The sequence below is a fragment of the Carettochelys insculpta genome, chromosome 19 (genome assembly GCF_033958435.1).
Source record: "Carettochelys insculpta isolate YL-2023 chromosome 19, ASM3395843v1, whole genome shotgun sequence".
Classification (NCBI taxonomy): domain Eukaryota; kingdom Metazoa; phylum Chordata; order Testudines; family Carettochelyidae; genus Carettochelys; species Carettochelys insculpta.
In genome coordinates, this window is record NC_134155.1 from 26608349 (window position 1) to 26627328 (window position 18980).

At 45.2% G+C, this 18980-nt stretch overlaps 1 protein-coding gene across 2 annotated transcripts in view; it reads left to right on the forward strand.

Annotated features, from left to right (window-relative positions):
• BAZ1B (bromodomain adjacent to zinc finger domain 1B) overlaps positions 1 to 18980 on the forward strand; it is a 129696-nt gene that overhangs the window by 23015 nt on the left and 87701 nt on the right. For both annotated transcript variants that reach the window (XM_075013622.1, XM_075013623.1), the window contains exons 4-6: positions 4047 to 4242; positions 13626 to 13747; positions 14500 to 14697. In XM_075013622.1, the coding sequence (XP_074869723.1) occupies positions 4047 to 4242; positions 13626 to 13747; positions 14500 to 14697 (516 nt within the window). The remainder of the gene's footprint in view (positions 1 to 4046; positions 4243 to 13625; positions 13748 to 14499; positions 14698 to 18980) is intronic.

Here is an 18980-nt window from a genome sequence, read left to right on the forward strand (position 1 = left end):
GTATATATCCAGGGTTGATCTGCATGTTGCTCGTCTGAAGTGCTTAGGGATGGGCCATTTGCAAGACAAGAGCAGTATCTTCTGGGGGTTTAAGCCAGAAACTGAGAGAGGGAGCTATCAGTCAGAGGCTTAAACTTCTCATGGAGTCTGCACTCTGGCTGCAATCTCAAGAAGTGGCACTGGCTCAGTGGTGCGCAGCACGCTGGCCTCAGTATGGGAGGCCTCAGCACCACATCCGGATGAATGGAAGGACCTGCTTCTCTGTAGGTAAGGCTGGCTCATCTACCCAGCACTGGTCCGACTTCCCAGTGCTACAGAAAAATAAAAAGGCTGTATGGGGGTGTTCTCCTTCCAGGAGACTCAGCAGACCTCGGAGTCAGGACATGCTGCTCCAAGCTTCCCCAGATAGACCCCATCTGTCTTGGTGCTGTCAACTCTGGCTCCTCAAGTGGAGCCATTGAGTCTAGCCGTGGTTGACTCCCTAGTGCCCATGTGGTGGTGGAGGATGTGAACCTCCACTCCACACTAGGTACATTTGAGGCCATTCAGCTCATTGAGCTCATGGCACTGGCTCTCTTGAGATGCAGTCAACCCTGCAATGTGCTGGACCTGCTATCACTGTCAGCACTGATGACTTCGGCACTGCTTACAGGGTCTTCAACACCAGCAACAATGTCGACGCTTACACCTTTACTTCTGGCACAGCTTGTGGCACGCACCATGCTGGCACCAAGGTTGACTTGTCAGCACTGTGGAAAGCCTGTAGCTATGAGCCAGCGTAACCATTCTCCTTGATTCTCATCTCTGGAACCTTGTGGCTCTGCTTCGCTATGGTCAAGCTTGCAGTACGCATCTGACTTGGCTATTGAGTCTTTTGTGTCTCAATACTCATGTTACTGATTGTGTTTCTGGCACTGACAGCATCCTGGCTTCCCCACTGGCAGGCCCTGATGTATTAGCCCTTCTGGACTCTGTGGGCATACCACCAGAGCCAAGGACAAGGGCTGCTGTCCAGGGCAACCTCTGTGCCCCCTCTCAGTTTGAGTGACTCTTTCTGCATCTTCCGTGGTCCCAGCACTACCTCTTATGTGCGCGGATCCATCTTCAGTCAATTCAAGCCAAGGAAGGCAAACAACATTAGCTTCCCCACCCTCACAGACCCTCCATCTCCAGCTACCTGAGGTATACAATTTGAGGGGGCCTGGAGGTCAGGAAGACCTGATTCCATCTCTTCTCTCCCCACCCTCCACCGCACTGGCCCATAGCATCTTTCTCATCACAAGATGAGGCAGTGGTGGGCGCCTCACTGTCCTCTACCTCTGTGGCCCATCAGGACCTACTCAGGCACATGGCCCAGAGCTTCAACCTTCTAGCCAAGGAAAGTGGTTGGGGACTCTGACCCATTGTTGGACATTTGTCTCCCGAGGGTCTAGCAAGGGTGGTTTTATTCCTTTTCAGGGTCATCCAGGCTACCAAAAAGGTGCTCTGCCAAACGTCTGCCTCACTTGCACCCTTGGCCAAGGGAGTAGAAAGGTGCTATTTTGTGCCTCAAAGGGGATGCGAGCACTCATTCAACCATCCACAACCAGGGTCCCTTGTTGTTGGTGTGGGGAACCACAGGGAGTTCCCAGGGCAGCCAGGGCCAGCTGTCAAGACTAAGGAGACAAAGATGCTGGGCATTTTTGGTTCAAGGAATACTTAAGTGGAGGAATCCAGCTGCACATCTCAAATCAGCAGGCGGCCCTAAGGCACTATGCCTTCAACTCATGAAATGAAGACTCAGAGTTCCAGAAGTGTCTCTTGTCAAATGCCAGATAGCAGTTTGCTGCAGATTTACAAGAAGTCCGCATCATTGCCAGGACATCCTTTCAGATGGCCTTGGATTTGGCTGACTTGGTGGCTCCGACTATGGCCGTAGCCATCGCCATACGCCATAGCTTCTGCCTACAGGTGTCGGCATTGCTGGTGGAGGTTTAACGCGTGATCCAGAACCTCCTGTTTGCTGATTAAAACCACCTCTTGACCACACAATCTAAAAGTCTCCAGAGCCACCCAAAAATCCTTGGGGCTCTGTAGTCCAGCCTCTGAGTAAAAGCCATTTAGACCACAGTCACCTTCAGGATTTTATTCCGCACTGTCCAGTTAGGAGCATACCCATCATAGGGGCAGACAGAAGATAGGAGGGACCATCCTTGGTCTTTGTCTGGACAGCAACAAGTGGCCACTAAGCCACCACTGAATTCAAAGCCTCACTTTTGAGGGTGTTCTCGAGGACGGAGCACCAGTTCATATCTGTGTTCCTTCCCTGCGTCTTGTCAATCATCTATCCACTTTTACCAGTTCACTAAGTTACTAAGCCCAGTTCACCTCAGATTGTGGAGTTTTGAGCATGGTAGGAGTGGGATAGTCTGTACCCTCCCTGTTTTCCATCCCTCTCTAGTGGCCCTTCTCACCAGCAAATCCTTTTACAGGAGGTGCAATTGCTTCTAATTCAGGGGGCAATAGAGGAGGTTCCTCAGTACAGGGATGGGGGGTTTACTTATTCTGAAGGTGAAGGTTGGCCCACCTTGGACCTCTGGAATTTTAAAATGTTTCTAAGGAATCTCAAGTTCCAAATGGTCTGCCTGATTTCTGTAATTCCTTCCCTGAGTCAGGGGCTTGATATACCACACTTCAGCTACAGGACTTGTGCTTTCACATCTCCATTATTCTGGCTCACAGATGATTCCTCAGATTTGTGGTGGTGGGTCAGTATTACCAGTTTTCAATATTATTTGCTTTCAGCCTGGCTATAGCATGCTGCATTTTTACAAAATGCAAATGGACTTGCAGATTCTGAAGTCTTCAATTGCATTTATGTAACCAAAAAAAATCTACATTTGTGTCTGGAAAGCGCATCTTACAGATTGCGTTAAATAAGAGATGAATTGAAAAATACAATTGGTTTTTAGAGTGCAAATATTTGTAATAAAATACAAAGTGATCAATATATACTTTGTGTGGTCTATATTGTAATTGAAGTCAATATCTTTGAAAGTGTAGCAAAACTACTAAAACTTTAATTTTAGTTGTTTTACGATGCTATTGAAATGGAGATTAATGCAAAAAACTTAATCAGGATTAATCACAGCAAAAATTTTGTGCATTAACTGTGATTAACCCATAGCTCTTCTTCACATGTAGTTGTTCTTCCGAGCCGCATGCTGCATATTCCCAATAGGAATAGCACAGCGCAACTGACACAGCTTGCACTAGTTTCATTTTGCTGCTACTTGGAAAGGTCTACAGCAGTGGCAGAAGTTCAAATCTCTTTCCAATGAGAGGAGGCCATCCCTGCCTCCAAAAACTAAAATAAGTGAGGGGGAATGAGTGGAAATTCAGGCTTGTTTTGGGGGGTGTGGGGAAAAGGAAGAAAATTCAGTCCTGGTACTGTGACACTGAGTCTCTGTCTACAGAAGTGTCTGTCGGAAGACACGTTTTGACAAAGCTTTTGTTGACAGATTGCGTCCACGTGTAAAAGTGGATCAACTTTTTTTTATCTGCTCTGTCGACAAAAGGACCTCTGGAACATCTACATGGCTTTTTTGTCAACAGTTTCTGTCAACATAAGACATTTTGTGTGTAGATGCTCCGAGTTTTGTTAACAAAACTCTAGTGTCTATATTTTTATGGGACTGAGTTGTGTCCACTATTTCCTGGGCTGAGAGCATTTAGACATGCACACAGCCCCTTGCAACACATCTTGGTTTGGAAGAATGAGGAAAGAGCTGTGGTGGATTTCAGAAAATTGTGCATTTTTTGCCTTTCATTGGGGTATAATCAGGACTTCTGAATAGGGAGGGTGATGAGGTGATCTTGTAAATCTTTGACAGTAGAAACTATATGAGTATCTTGCTGAGATCAGATTAAAAATTATTCTCCCCCAAACCATAGTGTTTGTGAGACCCTTCTTTTGTTTAACCTTCCTTCCCCCCCTTCAAGCATTTTAAAAGCTCATCAGCTCGTGTCTCAACTCGTTAACAATTTTAATGCGTTTTTTTGCTCAGGTGGGGAAGGAGAAAATGCTGCCAGTAAAAATTGTGAAAGTACATCCACTGGAGAAGGTGGATGAGGAAGCTGCTAGTAAGAAATCTGATGGAACATGTGATTCCCCATCTAGTGATAAAGAGAACTCCAGTCAGGTAATCCAGGACAATCAGAAGGAGTCAGGCCTGAAGGAGGATGATAGAAGAGAGATCATAAGTGAGTAACAAGACAGCCTACTTAAGGGATTGTGGTTTGGGAACAAAGAGGAAGCACAGATGCAAATATTCAGTCCTCGGTTATGAAATAGGGTAGTTACACTCTGAAGAGCACCGTATGGATCATCTCTCAGTACAATGCACCGATATTTTGATAGCTACTAGTGTAGTTTTAATAGAAATTAAAAAGCACTGTGTGTCTTCAGCTACATGTAGTATGTTCCAAAACAGGAATTCCAGAACAGGAATCTCCTCTTTTCGAAGCTGAAAAGACAGTCTTTTAAATCTTTCTTCACATGGCACCCATTCCAACCCCCCTAATAATTAGTTGCCCTTTTCTGAACCTTTTCTGATACCAGTATATCTTTTTGAGATGAAGTGACCATGTCTGTATGCCATATTCAAGATGTGGGTGTACCATGGATTTATATATGGGCAATAAGATATTCTCTACCTCTTTTTTTTTTTTTTTTTAATTGATTCCTAACATTATTTGCTTTGACTACGGCTGCACTTTGGGTGGATGTTTTCAGAGATCTATCCACAATGACTCCAAGATCTCTCTTGAGTGGTTATAGCTAAATTAGTCCCCACAGTTTTGTCTATGTAGTTGGGATTTTTTCCACTGTGCATTACTTTATATTTACTTCTATCGGCATTAAATTTCATTTGATATTTTGTAGCCCAGTCACTTTAGTTTTGTGAGATATTTTTTGAAGCTCTTCACAGTCTGCTCCAAGAAGCAGTCATTTTAAGGTATCAGCATATTTTCTCTGCCTCTTGTCCTGAGGTGACACGAACTCAGTCATTTCAACTAGCGTCATACTCCCCCATTATTGAGTTTTTCGTTTGGATAGCCTAATTTCTCTTAGCATTTCATGGTGATGATCACTATCCAGGTCAGGTGGTCAGTAATATATCCCTATTGCTATAGTCTTATTATCAGAGTGTGGAATTATTATCCATAGAGATTCTATGGAACATACTAGTTCATTTAAGATTTTTACTTCATTTGATTCTGCATTTTTCTTTAATGTATAGTGCAACACCCCCATCAGCACAACCTGTTCTGTCCTCCTGATATATTTTGTACCCTGGCATGACTATATCACATTGATTGTTCCCGTTCCACCAGGTTTGTGGTGCCTATTGTGTCAATATTTTGCTTTAATACGAGGCACTCTAGTTTACCCATCTTATTATTTAGACTTCTAGCATTTGCGTATAAGCACCTTTAAAAATTTTCATTATTTGTTTGCCACTTCCTGATGTTAGGCTCTTTTTCATTTGATTGTTTCTCATCTGAGCACACCCATATTTTATCATCTTCCGTCTTCTCACTAGAATATACAGAATCCCTACTAATAGACCCTCCCCAAGAGATGTCTTTGTCCAGTCTGTGTGCTATTCTGCACCCATTGGCTTTTCCCCAGCCCTTAATATAAAAACTGCTCTACAACCTTTCTAATGTTAAGTGCCAGCAGTCTGGCTCCATTTTGGGTTAGATCAGTGATTACCAAACTTTTTGGCATTACGCCCTCCCCTTTTGGTTTTTGAGAAACCCTCATGCCCCCCCTTCTTTACCATCATCCAACCCCCCTTTTAACAAAAAATTCAATTTGTAATTTAAAATAAACTTGATATAAAAATGTTGTTTAAAATTGAAAATAAGCACCAATAGTGTGGTGTGTTGTGTGTTTATTTGTTTTTTTGTTTTTTTTTTTTTTGGCCCCTTGAGGGTGCCTGATGCAGCCCCAGTTGACCAGCTGCCTGCCCATCTGAGACCTGTACTGACAGAGTTGCCTGCCTGAGCCCTGTGCTGCCAGGGCTGGCCACCTGCTGGCCTCCCAAACTCTGCGCTGTTGGAACCAGCAACCCACCAACCACCTGCCCGCTCAATCCCCATACTGCCAGGTCCTGCTGCCCACCTGCCAGCCTGAGCCACTTGAGCCCCACATTGCTGGAACTAGCCACCCGCCTGAGCCCCGTGCTGCTGGGGCCAGCTGCCTGAGTCCTGCAGGCCGGCTGGCCGGCCTCCCACGCCCTGCAAGCCACCCGCCTGAGCCCCTCCCCTCCCACAAAGCCAGGTACTACCAGCCCCCTGACTCTTACCCCATCCCCTTGACCCAAGCCAGGCACCCCCAGCATCCCATCTAACCCCATCCTCCCCCTCCTCCCTCACCAGCCCACACTCATTCAGCTTTGCAGGAGGCAGCGAGCTCCACCTGGGTCTTCACCGCCTGCCTGCTTTTTATAGTGGCTGCACCAGGTCAGCCAAGTAAAATGGCAGGGGCTGAGAGCCAGAGACACAGGCTGGCTCTTTGTTCAGGTGGGAGGAATTATGTGAGGGGCTGGTTCACCTCGTGCACCCCGCCCCCCCGGGACACACCCCACAGTTTGGGAATCCATGGGTTAAATGGAGTTCATTCTTCCTGTATAGGCTCCCTGCTTCCCAAATGTTTCCTCAGTTCCTAATTAATGTAAGCCCCTGCTCCCTACAGCATCTTCTCATCCATGCATTGAAACTCTGAAGTTCTGCCTGCCTACCGGGCCCTGCATGCGGAACTGAAAGCATTTCAGCGAATGCTACCATAGAGGGCCAGGATTTCAATCTTTTTCCAAGCAGCCTAAACTGGCCTCCAGGACTTCTCTCCTACCCTTCCCTGTATTATTGCTGCCTGCATGTACTATGACCACTAGCTCCTCCCCAGCACTACGCATATGTCTATCTAGATGACTTGAGAGATCAGTAAACTTTGCACCAGGCAGGCAAGTCCCCATACAGTTCTTCTGGTGATCACAAACCAAGCTGTCTGTTTCTAATGATCAAATCCACCATTACGAACACCTGCCTTTTCCTAATGACTGGAGTTCCCTCCCCCAGAGAGTATCTTCAGTGTGAGAGGATACCATATTGTCATCTGGAAGGAGGGTCCCAACTATGGGATGTTTTCCATCTGCTTCAGATGAATATTCTCCTTCACTGAGTCTTTCCTCCTCCTCAACAGCATAGGGGCTATCTGAATGGAGGTGGGAGAGTGATACGGTATCCTAATATCCAACCTACCTGTTTCCTTCTGTAACTTCAAACCATTTCTCCTTGTTCTGCCATCTTTAACCACTGAGAACAATTTCTCTCTATCATCTTTAGAGCATTGCTTCAGGAATTTGAAGGCTGCTATTAAATCACCCCTAAGGCTTTCCTTCTGCAAACTAAACAAGCTCAGATCCCTTAGCCTCTCCTCACAGGTCATGAGCTCTAGCCTCTTAATCATTTTCATTGTCCTCCGCTGAACTTGATCCAGCACATCCGCATTCTTTCTATACTAAGGGGCCCAAAACTGCACACACTGCTCCAGATGTGGCCTCTCCAGTGTTGAATAAAGGTGAACAACCGCTTCTCTAGATCTGCTAGAAATGTTCCTCCTAAAGCACTCCAATACACCGTTAGTCGTCTTCGTACAAGGGCACACTGTTTGTTCATATCCAGCCTTTCATCCACCATAATCCCAAGGTCCCTTTCCCCTATACTGCTGCTTAGCCAGTTGTTCTTCAGCCTATATCGATGCTTGGGATTCTTCCATCATAAGTGGAGGACTCTACACTTGTCCTTGTTGAATCGCATCGGATTTCTTTTGACTCAATCCTCCAATTTATCCAGGGCCCTGTTGATTCTGTCTCTATCCTCCAGTGTATCTACTTCTCCCCCTTGCTTGGTGTCATTTGTAAAGTTGCTGAGGGTGCAGTCCAGTCCCTCATCCAGGTCGTTAATAAAGATGTTGAACAACACCAGCCCTAGATCCAAGCTTTGCAGCACTCCACTTGAAACCCATCGCCATCTAGATACTGAGCCAATGACCACTACCCTTTGGGCTCAACCATTGAGCCATCTTTCTATCCATCTTATAGTCCATGTATCTAATCCATACCCCATAAATTTATGGGCAATAATGTTGTGGGAGTCTGTATCAAAAGCTTTGCTGACATCAAGGTATATCACATCCACTGACTTCCCCATGTCCACAGAGCCTGTTACCTCAGCGTAGAAGTGGATCAGATTGGTCAGGCAGGACTTGCCCTTGGTGAATCCAGGTTGATTATTTTTGATCACTTTTCCCCTCTTCCAAGTGCTCCAAAATGGATTTGTTGAAGATCCCCTCCGTTATTTTCCCAGAGACTGAGGTAAGGCTGACCGGTCTATAGTTCCCTGGATTGTCCTCCTTTCCTTTTGTAAAGATGGGCACTACATTTGCCTTTTTCCAGTCATCCAGGATCTCTCCTGATCTCCAAGATTGTGCTGAGCCTTTGGCAATTATCTTTGAAATGACATCTGCCAATTCCTTCAGTACTCTTGAGTGCATTAATTCCAGACCCGGTTTTTCTAGGTAGCTCTTAACTTTTTCCTTCCCTACTGAAGGCTGCCTTCCATATTCCTATACTTTATTGTCTAGCACCGTAGTGTGGGAGCTGTCCTTGTCCATGAAGACTGAGGCAAAAAAAGCATTGAGGATTTCAGCTTTTCTTACATCATCTGTCACTAGGTTACCTCTCTCATCCAGCAATGGCCTCACACCTTCTCTGGTAACCTGCTTCTTTTTAACATGCCTGTAGAAACTCTTCTTGTTACCCTTCGCATCCCTTATCAGGTCCTGTTCAAATTGTGCTTTTGCTTTCTTGATTACTGCGCTGCATTCTGCTGCCATATATTTATATTCTCCTTCGTCAACTATCCGTTTTTCCACTTCTTATACACGTCCATTTTGAGTTTAAGCTGACCCAGGATGTCCCTGTTAAGCCAAGCTGGTTGCCTACCATATTTGCCTTTCTATGCAACAGGATGGTTTGTTCTGATGTCTTCAGTAAGACTTCTTTGAAATACTGCCAGTTCTCCTGAACTCTTTTCCCCTTCACCTTTGCATCCCAAAGCATCCTGCCCATCAGTTCTCTTAGCGAGTCAGTCTGCTCTTTTTGAAATCAAAGATCTGTGTTTTACTGCTCACCTTTCTTCCCTTTGTCAGGATCCTGAAATCTGCCATCTCATGGTCGCTGCAGTCTAGGTTGCCACCCGCTTCTGTTTCTCCTACTAGTTCTTCCCTGTTTGTGAACACCAGGTCAAGTTGTGCACGGCCCCTGATCGGTTCCATCAGCGTTTGTACCAAGAAGTTATCCCCAGCATTCTCCAAAACCTTCCTGGTTTGTCTGCTGCTGTATTGGTCTTCCAACAAATGTCCGATTGATTAAAGTCTCCCATGAGAACTAGGGCCTGTGATTTGGAAGCTTCTCTTAGCTCTCTGAAGAAATGCTCAACTACCTCATCTCCCTGATCTGGCAGTCTGTAACAGACACCATCTACATCATCATCTCTGTTGCTTCTACCTCTTAGTTTAATGCTAAGACACTCAGCTGTCTTTTCTCCCTCTTTATGCTGGAGCTCTGAGGAATCATACTTCTCTCTTTCATACAGCACAACTCCTCCTCCTCTTTTTCTCCCCTGCTTGTCTTTCCTAAAGTGCAGTGCCCTGAATTGGACACAATATTCCAATGAAGGACTAAGTGCAGGGTAAAGCAGAAGAATGATTTCTCATGTCTGGCTTACAACACTCCTGTTTAATGCATCTCAGAATCACGTTTGCTTTTTTTACATCACCACCACACTGGCTCACATTTACCATGTGGTCCACTTAACAACCCTTAGATCCTGTTCTGCAGTATTCCTTTCTGGACAATTGCTTCCCATTTGGTATGTGTGAAACTGATTATTCCTTCCTAAGCGGAGTAGTTTGTATTTGTCTTCATTAAGCTGCATTCTGTTCACCTCAGACCATTTCCCCAGTTTGTACAGATCATTTTGAATTCTGACCCTGTTCTCCAAAGCAGTTGCAACCCCTCCAGGCTTGGTATCATGTGCGAAGTTAATAAGCCTCTTCTCTATGCCAATATCTATACTGTTGATGAGGATATTAAACAGAACCAGTCCCAAAACAGACCCTGCAGAGCCCCACTTGTTATGCCCTTCCAGCATGATTGTGAACTGTTAGTTATTACTCTCTGAGAAAGGTTACCCAACCAGTTATGCTCCCACCTTATAGTAGCCCCATCTAAGTTGTATTTGCCCAGTTTATTGATAAGGTTGTGCAAAATCATATCATATTCCTTACTAAAGTCTAGGTATACCACATCCAAAGCTTCTACCTTATCCACAAGACTTGTTATCCTATGAAAAGAAAGCTGTCAGATTGGTTTGGCATGATTTGTTCATTACAAATACGTGCTGGCTGTTATCTATCACCTTATTTTCTACCAGATGTTTACAGATGTATTCCTTAATTATCTGCTCCATAATCTTTCCTGGCACAGTACAGAAGTTGACTGTTCTGTAATTTTCTGGGTGGTTCTTGTTCTTTTTATAGATGAACACTATATTTGCCCTTTTCTAGTCTTATGGAAACTCGCCCTTCTTCCATGACTTTTCAAAGATGACAGCTGAAGGCCTCGAGTATTCTGGGATGCATTTCATCAGTCCTTGGTGACTTGCAGACATCTAATGTTTCTAACTAATTTTTAGTTTGTTCTTTCTTAATTTTATCTTCTGAACCTTCCCCCTTCTCACTAATGTTCACGGTTAGGCATTGCTTCATCAGACTGCTTGGTGAAGACCAAAACAAGTCATTAAGCACCTCCTGCCGTTTCCAAGTTTTCTGTTATTGTTTTCTTTCTCTTCACTGAGCAGTGGGACTTCCCTGTCCTTGGTCTTCCTCTTGCTTCTGATACATTTGTAGATTTTCTTCTTGTTACTCTTTTGTCTCCAGCTAGTTTTAGCTTTTTCGTGCCTTTGCCTTTCCAATCTTGCTCCTGCATAGCTGTTTTGTTGGCTTATATACACTCTCTTTGTAATTTGTCACTTGTCATTTGTTACACAAGTAGCTGTTGTTTTTTTTAACCAGTTATCAGTCCATGAGAGGACCTCTTATCCCATGACAGCTTACTTTGCTTCAGAACCTTTGGTGAAAGCCCTTGTTACAGGCTTTCTGGAAATTGAAGTACACTATATTCACTGGGTGCCCTTTGTCTACATGCTTTTTGACCCCCCCCCCCCCCCAGTGAATTTTAGTAGATCTTTTGATGCATGATTTTCCCTTACAGAAAGCATGTTGGATGTCCTCCCAACAAATTGTTAGCGTGTGACACTTCTGTTCTTTACTATAATTTCTACAAATTTGCTGGATATTAAAGTTAGATTTGCTAGCCTAAAACTTCCAGGATCCCTTTTTAAAAACTGATGTTACATTAGCTATCCTCCAGTCATTTGGTATGGAAGATGATTTAAAGTATAGTTTACAAATCTCAGTTGTTAATTCTGTAATTTCACATCTGAGTTCTTCCATAACTCTTGGGTGAATGCTCTCTGATCCTGATGTCTTATTACTGTTTATCAATTAGTTCCAAAACTTCCCATGACACTTCAGTTTTGTACAATTTCTCAGAGTTGTCACCTAAAAGAGTGGTTTGGATTTGGACATCTCCCTCATGTCATCACCCATGAAAACTAATACAAATTATTCATTTAGTTTATCTGTAATGACTTCATCGTCCTTGACTGCTCCTTTTAACATCTTGATGATCCATTGGCTCCTCTGGTTTTTAGCATGCATCCCCACTGAGTGCGAGATCTGGTAGTCAGCTGCTTTCTGAGTAGACTGCAATGTCGTCATTTTCCCCTTTGCAGCCAGGTTGTAAGTGAAGTTTGGAGTAAATGTGGATATGTTTAGATAATCTGTTGCTAGGGATTTATCTTTGATATTTTATGATGTGCTTTAATTGTTAGCAACTAGAGCAAAGTGTGTTTAAAAATATCATGGTGGTTTGCAAATGAAAGCTAATGCTTTATATAACTCTGTTTCTGCCCTAGGTCTAGAATTTGCGAAAGTAAACAATCTTTATACATCTGAGGAAGCGGGTCTTTGCCCACGAAAGCTTACCCTCCAAAATATCTGTTAGCCAATAAGGTGCCGCAGGACTTTTTTGTTTTAGAAATTTTATTTTAATAGCCACAAGTCTAAAACTAAAATTTATATATCAAGTTTTTTTCATAGTTTTTTTTTAGGGGAGGCAAACTTCTGGCTGTTTTCTGGTCAAGAAATGCATATATGTTCATTCTAGTAGTTTTTTTCCTTTGAACAGCTTAACAGTTACAGGAGTATTTTGATTGAACATCTTGAGCTGAGGAGAGCTGACCTATTCAGACCCTCTTGAGTACATCTTTTCTCATAATCTGAATAATTTATGAAAGCACATGGAGAATTCTAGGACCTTTATGACCATTAAAGTTTGCTTATTCTGTACCATTAGTTTGTACCAAGTCGTCTTAGTGCAGTGGTTCCCAAACTTTTCATTGTCATGCCCCCCTTTGATTTTTTGAGGAAACCCCCATGCAGCCCACCACCTCTTTTTTTTTTTTTTTTTTTTTTTTTTTTTAAAAACCGAGCCAGCTGCCTGTCAGCCGCCTACCTGAGCCTCTCCCCTCCCTTCCCCCAAAGCCAGGAATCAACAGTCCCTCATCTAACCCCAGCTGCCTCTTCTACCCCTGCAACCCACACTCACTCACCTTTGCAGGAAGCAGCTAGCTCCACGTGGGCCTTCACTGGCTGCCTGCTTTTTGTAGTGGCTGCGTTAGGTTGCCCATGTGAAATGGCAGGGGCTGAGAGCCAGAAGCAAGGGCTGGCTCTTTCTTGGGGCGGGGGGGGCCTGGGTTGTGCCCCGCTCTGGAATTTCTTCATGCCCCCAAGTTTGGGAAACTCTGCCTTAGTGGAAATATTTCCAGAAATAGTCTGATATTCTCAGATTTAGTTGGTTATTAAAATTAAGCATAAATAGCACAGTGAAAATACTACTGAGACATGAATACTTAAAACTTCAGTCTTGCCCTATTGTGTTTACTAATGCAGCTCTTTTGTGATTGTCCTTTTTAACAAGGACATTGCATTTGCTAGGCATTGCTGGCGTGGATAAAGTGAATGGTCTTTCTGAATGTTAGTTTCATTGAAGCTCTTGGCAGCAGTACTAATCAATTTTAATCTATTGGTGTGCAGCTCAAAGAGTTGGAGCAGAGGTGGATGACTAGATCTCTGTAAAACCCTTCTCTCCATGCATAGATGGTTATTGGCCTACCACTGTGAAGATGGGCCAGTGATGTTCCCTTAGGCATGTTAAGGTTTGCTGTAGATCTGTTCTAGGTACTTTACTCAGGGAACTTTATAAAATATGGCAGCCATTAAAGGAACATGTGACAAGGCAAAGCATGATCTGTTTGATATGAGTAGTCTTTTTAACTTGGTAGCCTGTCTGTCTCAGCAGTGCATCAGTAACTTTCTTCTGTCTGATCAGGTGACCGTGCACGGAGGTCTCCTCGGAAACTTCCTACTTCTCTGAAAAAGGAGGAGAAGAAATGGGTACCCCCTAAGTTCCTGCCACACAAATATGATGTTAAGCTGCAAAATGAAGACAAGGTGAGCTTCCTGTTTGAATCTTATTCTACAGTGCCATCAAGGAGCAGTGGAGATTGCTTTAACCACTGTCAGTATTGTATAGAAATGTTTGAATGATGTGACTTAAACCTTTGCGAGTAAGCTGGCTGTTTACTGGCTAAAGTTTGATCTGTTGGTTGATGAAACCAGGTGTGTAGTTCACTAACTATAGAAGTGACCAAGTGTAACTGCTTGTGTTAGTCATTGATACTATGTGAATGACAACACAGGTAATTACACTTCAGGAAGCTCTGGGGTTTGCAGCATTGCTGCATAGTTTTTCAGTTCACTCAGATGACCGTAATCCTGGTAGGAATGCAGCAGTAACTTCAAATTAATGATTACTGTTTTCAGAGTGATTCCACAGCCTCATATTGTTTTGATTAAACTAGTCTCTTTTCTTTAACCAAATATCAGTGGCTGGGAGTGCTTACCAAAACACTGTAGAGGACTCGGGCAAGCAATCAACAACACAAGTTCACATTTCAGATACTCTAGGGACAGTTTTTAACTAATTGAACATCGCAACAGATTCTCTCAACTTTCTGTGCTATAGGCACTGTCTGTTCAAATCTGATGTTGCAATAGATGGGCACTCTCAAAGAAAGGGGTGAATGCTTCTTGGCTAAGAAGTGATGTAGTGTACCATACTGTGCACTCTGGTGTAGTGTGGTGTTTGAGAGATTATATAAATATTGAATGTTACCTATCTGTGTTTGTGTGATGTTTCAAAGATCATCAGCAACGTGCCAGCAGATAGCTTAGTCCGTACAGAGCGCCCTCCCAACAAAGAAATCCTGAGGTATTTCATCCGCCACAATGCACTACGGGCTGGCACAGGAGAGAATGCTCCATGGGTGGTAGAAGATGAATTAGTGAAGAAGTATTCTCTTCCCAGTAAATTTAGTGACTTTCTGCTAGATCCACATAAGGTAAGAAATTTCATTTAAAAATCTGCTTTTGGGTAGGACTGCAGGTGTGGCAGAAACACTGGCCAAGGTTTTCAAGTGAATAATTTTCTTTGGAGGCACCAAACTTGAGACATTTTAAAGGAGCCTAGTTTTCAGCCTGAAAGTCCTGTGCTTTCTGAAAATCGGCTCCTTTAAGGCAACTTTAGACGAGTACTTTAAAAATAGTCCTTTTTGAAGAGATTAGCTGGATTAGGTGTAGCTCCACTATGGGGTGCCTTAAACTCTCTTAAGGAGTGGAACTTCGTGAGAAGTCCTGGAGTCATCAGAATTACAGTAACTCCTCACTTAATACCATAGCCATACCAGAACAGACTATGGCTATGGTCTGAAGAAGTGGGTCTGTCCCACGAAAGCTCGCCTAATAAACTATTTTGCTAGTCCTTAAAGTGCTACTTGACTGCTTTTTGTTTTGATAGTGTATAGACAAGCACAGCTCCTTCTCTGTTACTCCTCACTTAATGTTTGTTTCTGAAAAGTGTTACTAGTTCTTTGAGAGATTGTTCATGTGCATTCCAAAGCAGGTGCACGTGCTTGCTCAGTTGTTGGAAAATTTTTCCCCTAGCTGGTAGCTATTGGGTCAGAGTGCTGCCCAATGTAGGCAGTGCCCACCCTCTCCCTGCCCAGTTCCTTCTTGCTGCTATGTTGGTTGTTGGAACTCCCCGTACTCCTGCAAGCAGTCTCTCTTGGTTAGCTGGTAGCTGTTAAGTCATGATCTGTAAATAGTTCTAATTAGGTGTTAATAGTTCCATTGTTATTAGTTAGTCTTGATGGTTGGGTACCCAATAGTGAGGTTGAGGTTTGTTCCCCTCCTTCAGTCTTCACTGCCAGGGCATGCCATGGTCACCAGGCTTCAGAGTCTGAGTTGACTGTGGGGAGTGTATGCCAAAAAGTGATCCTCTTTCAGCCTGCCTGAAATGTCTGAGCAAGAGGCATCAGTGGGACTGCTGCCCGATCTGTAACACCTTCAAGCTCAGGACCTTGAAGGATAGAGCTCAGTGCCTCTAAGTGTTGTTCAACCTGAGAAATCCCCATCTGCAGGGCCGAGCAAGTCTTCCTTGGTATGGAGTGCACTGGCATTGAGCTCTGCCATGCCGGTGATGGAGAAGGGAACCTGACACCATGGTCAAGGACTGGTAGCTCAACCTTCTCTGAGACATAAGTCTCAGTCCCCAGTGCCTCACAAAAAGGCACGATGGGGCAGCTGTTCTCTTGTGGCTTCCAAGTGCAGGGAGAATTCCCAGGTGGTGTTGGGGGAGGCACACTAAGGGCATGCCCCAGATGGTCGGCTTCAGTGCTGGTCCAGAGGTCCAGCCATCGCTTTTCCTAACTGCCTTTGATGCTAGAAGCATTCCAGGCATCGTCTTTGAGATCATGGCACTTTCCTCTCTGCTGAGGAGGAACATGTCCCCAAGGCAGGCGCCTAGTTATACCTCCTCACAGGGCAAGTCCTCCATGATGGCACACCCACCCACACATATGGCTTTGCTGGTGACCACGGCCCTGGCACTGTCCTATCCAGTGTTCATAGAGGTGCCCCCAGGGCTGGCACCATCTTGGTCATCAGCCTTGGGTTCAGAGTCCAGCTCCATTACTACAGCTCTGGTAGGAGTAGGAATGCTTGCTCCTCATCCAGAAGGAGTCAATGCTCTACTCCAGGACAGTGGCCATCAAATTGGCAGCCAGCTCTGCAGTGGCCATTCTGGACTCTGTGCATACCAGGAGAGCCAAGGGCAGTTCATTTGCCCTCCATCTCAGGCTCCATTGTTTGCATTGGGAGATTCTCTGGTACCATGCTTGGTACCGTCAGCCTTCCTGGGAGCTCCTTTGTGGACAGCTGTTCCAGCGAACCATCCCTCTGTCTCACTGTCAGTCCCCTGGGCGCTGTTATCTTTGTTGGCTCAAATAGCTTTGATGCCTTTTCCTTTGGTGCTGTCCACCAGCGGCCCTGTCCATGCCGGCAGCAGTGGGGTCTTGTGGGTTTCCATTGACATGTTTGGCAATGGTTCCTCCTTTTGCAGTATGGGGCTTGGCACTGCCCTGTGTGGGATCAATGTCAGCAAGGCAGGCATTGAAGTTATGCCCCTCTGGTCAGAGGGCAGATGCTCTGGGCCTTGCAGGTGCCATGGATGTGGGCTACCCTATGCAGATGGGTGCGTCCTCCTCATCTTTCCTCAATGAAGTGGTAACAGGTCTTCTGCCTCCCCACTCCTGGAAGAAAGAGGGGCCCTCCAGCAGTTGCTCCGCCATGTGGCCCAAGGCCTAGGGTGCAGGCAGCAGAGGTTAAGGGCAAAGCTGACCCGATGATGGATATCTTGTCTTCCTCGGGGCCCAATAGGCTGGTGCTGCCTCTTAAGGCTGTCGCCGAGATGGCCAACACAGCATCGCCGTCCCCGGTGTCAGCTCAGCCTACATCGAGAAATGAGAGGAGCTCCTTTGTCCCCTTTACAGGGCATTTTACCCACCTCTACTCCACTCCTTGGTTGTGGCTGCAGCTAACCATAGGGAGGGAAAAGATTTCCAGGGGCCCTCACCCAAAAATAGGTAGGTGAAACATTTGGACCTTTATGGTAGAAAAGGTTTTTATTCAACTGGGGGGCTGCAGTTGTGCATATCAAATCAACAAGCTCTTGTGAGCAGACATCTTTTTAACTCTGCTTCCTCCCTCTCTGAGTTTACAGAGCTGATGTTCCACCAGATGTCAAACCTGAATTTATTGCCTTGGTGGAGAACAATGTGACTTTGCAGGATGCTCTGTACATTGCTGACACAGTGACAAGGGTCATGGTGTCAGGTGTGGCCATCAGAGAGGGTGCATGGGTTCAGGTCTGTGCCCTCCCATGTGAAGTACAGCAGACCATTCAGGACTTGCCCTTTTGAGGGGCCAGCTCTCTTCTCAGAGAAAACTGATGAAGGTGCATAGACCTAAAGGCTCCAGGACTACCCTGAGGTTGCTGGGCCTTCATACCGCTGCAATGCAAAGCAGGTATTTACTCTCCACCCTCCCCGTAGGCCATTCCACCAGCCACCTATTGATCAGAATATACACAGGTGTTGGAGCAGCAGGAGATACTCCCACTAGCCCGGTTAAGGCCACAGGCAACAAAAGCCCCCAGTGGGGCCGAAGTCCAACTTTTGAGGGTGTGGTCAAGAACCCCATGCCACTCCCTGTTACAGAACCAGCACGCCCTGGTTTTTGTTTTGCTTATCCCTGTTCTACCATGCCATGTGCTGTATAATGTTCAATGGTGGGTCCTTCGCATGGTGGAAAAGGGGGTATGCTATCCAATTCAGTTTTTACCTGCTCTTCAATTCTCCTTCCTCATCCCTGTTTAGGCAGGAGATTGCCCCCTGATCGAAGAGCGACGATAGAGGAGGTTCCCCCACAATTCAGGGCCTAGGGCTTTTATTTCCATTATTTTCTAATCCTGAAATCAAAAGAGAGAATGAGGCCCATCATGGACCTCTGAGGCCTGAACAAGTTTGTAAAAAAGATCAAGTTTTGTATGGTTTCTCTGGGACTCATTATCCCGTTGCTGGACTGGGGGACTGGTTTGTTTCTCTACTTGCAGGACATATACTTTGACATTGCTATTTATTCTTCCCACCAGAGGTTCCTCAGATTTGTGGTGAACATTCAGTCCTTCTGTTTGGCTTGTCATTAGCTCCAGGGGTTTTCGTCAAGTGCATGTCGATTGTTGCAGCCTTTCTCTGCAGGCGTAGTATCCAGTTGCTCCTGTACCTGGCTGACTGGTTAATCAAAGGGAGTTCACAAGCCCAGGTTCATCAATACATAAGGTTCATTCGCCAAACTTTCAACAGTCCTGGCCTTCTGGTAAATGAGACGAAGTTGACACTGGTCCCATTCAAATAGTTTGGGGGGGGCCCTTCTTGACTTGGTTCTTTCCAGGGTCAGAAAGCAGCTTCTAGGCTATGGGCAGCATCATAAATGACCTTATCAAGTTCCCCACCATGATGGCCAGGTGTTGCGTGAAGCTCCTGGGACATATGGCAGCTTGTACATTTGTGGTGCAACACGCCAGAGTTCAACTACGTCCCTTCCAGTTCTGGCTTGCTTTGGTGTACCACTCTGTGAGGGATGATATATGCAAATTAGTGACGCTGCTGCAGCACGTGTTTGTGGTTCCTGCGTTGGTGGCTGGATGTTTGGACGGTATGTGCAGGGGTGCCAGTCAGGACTTCCCAGCCTCTGGTAACTGAGGCGTCAGATTTAGGCTGGGGAGGCA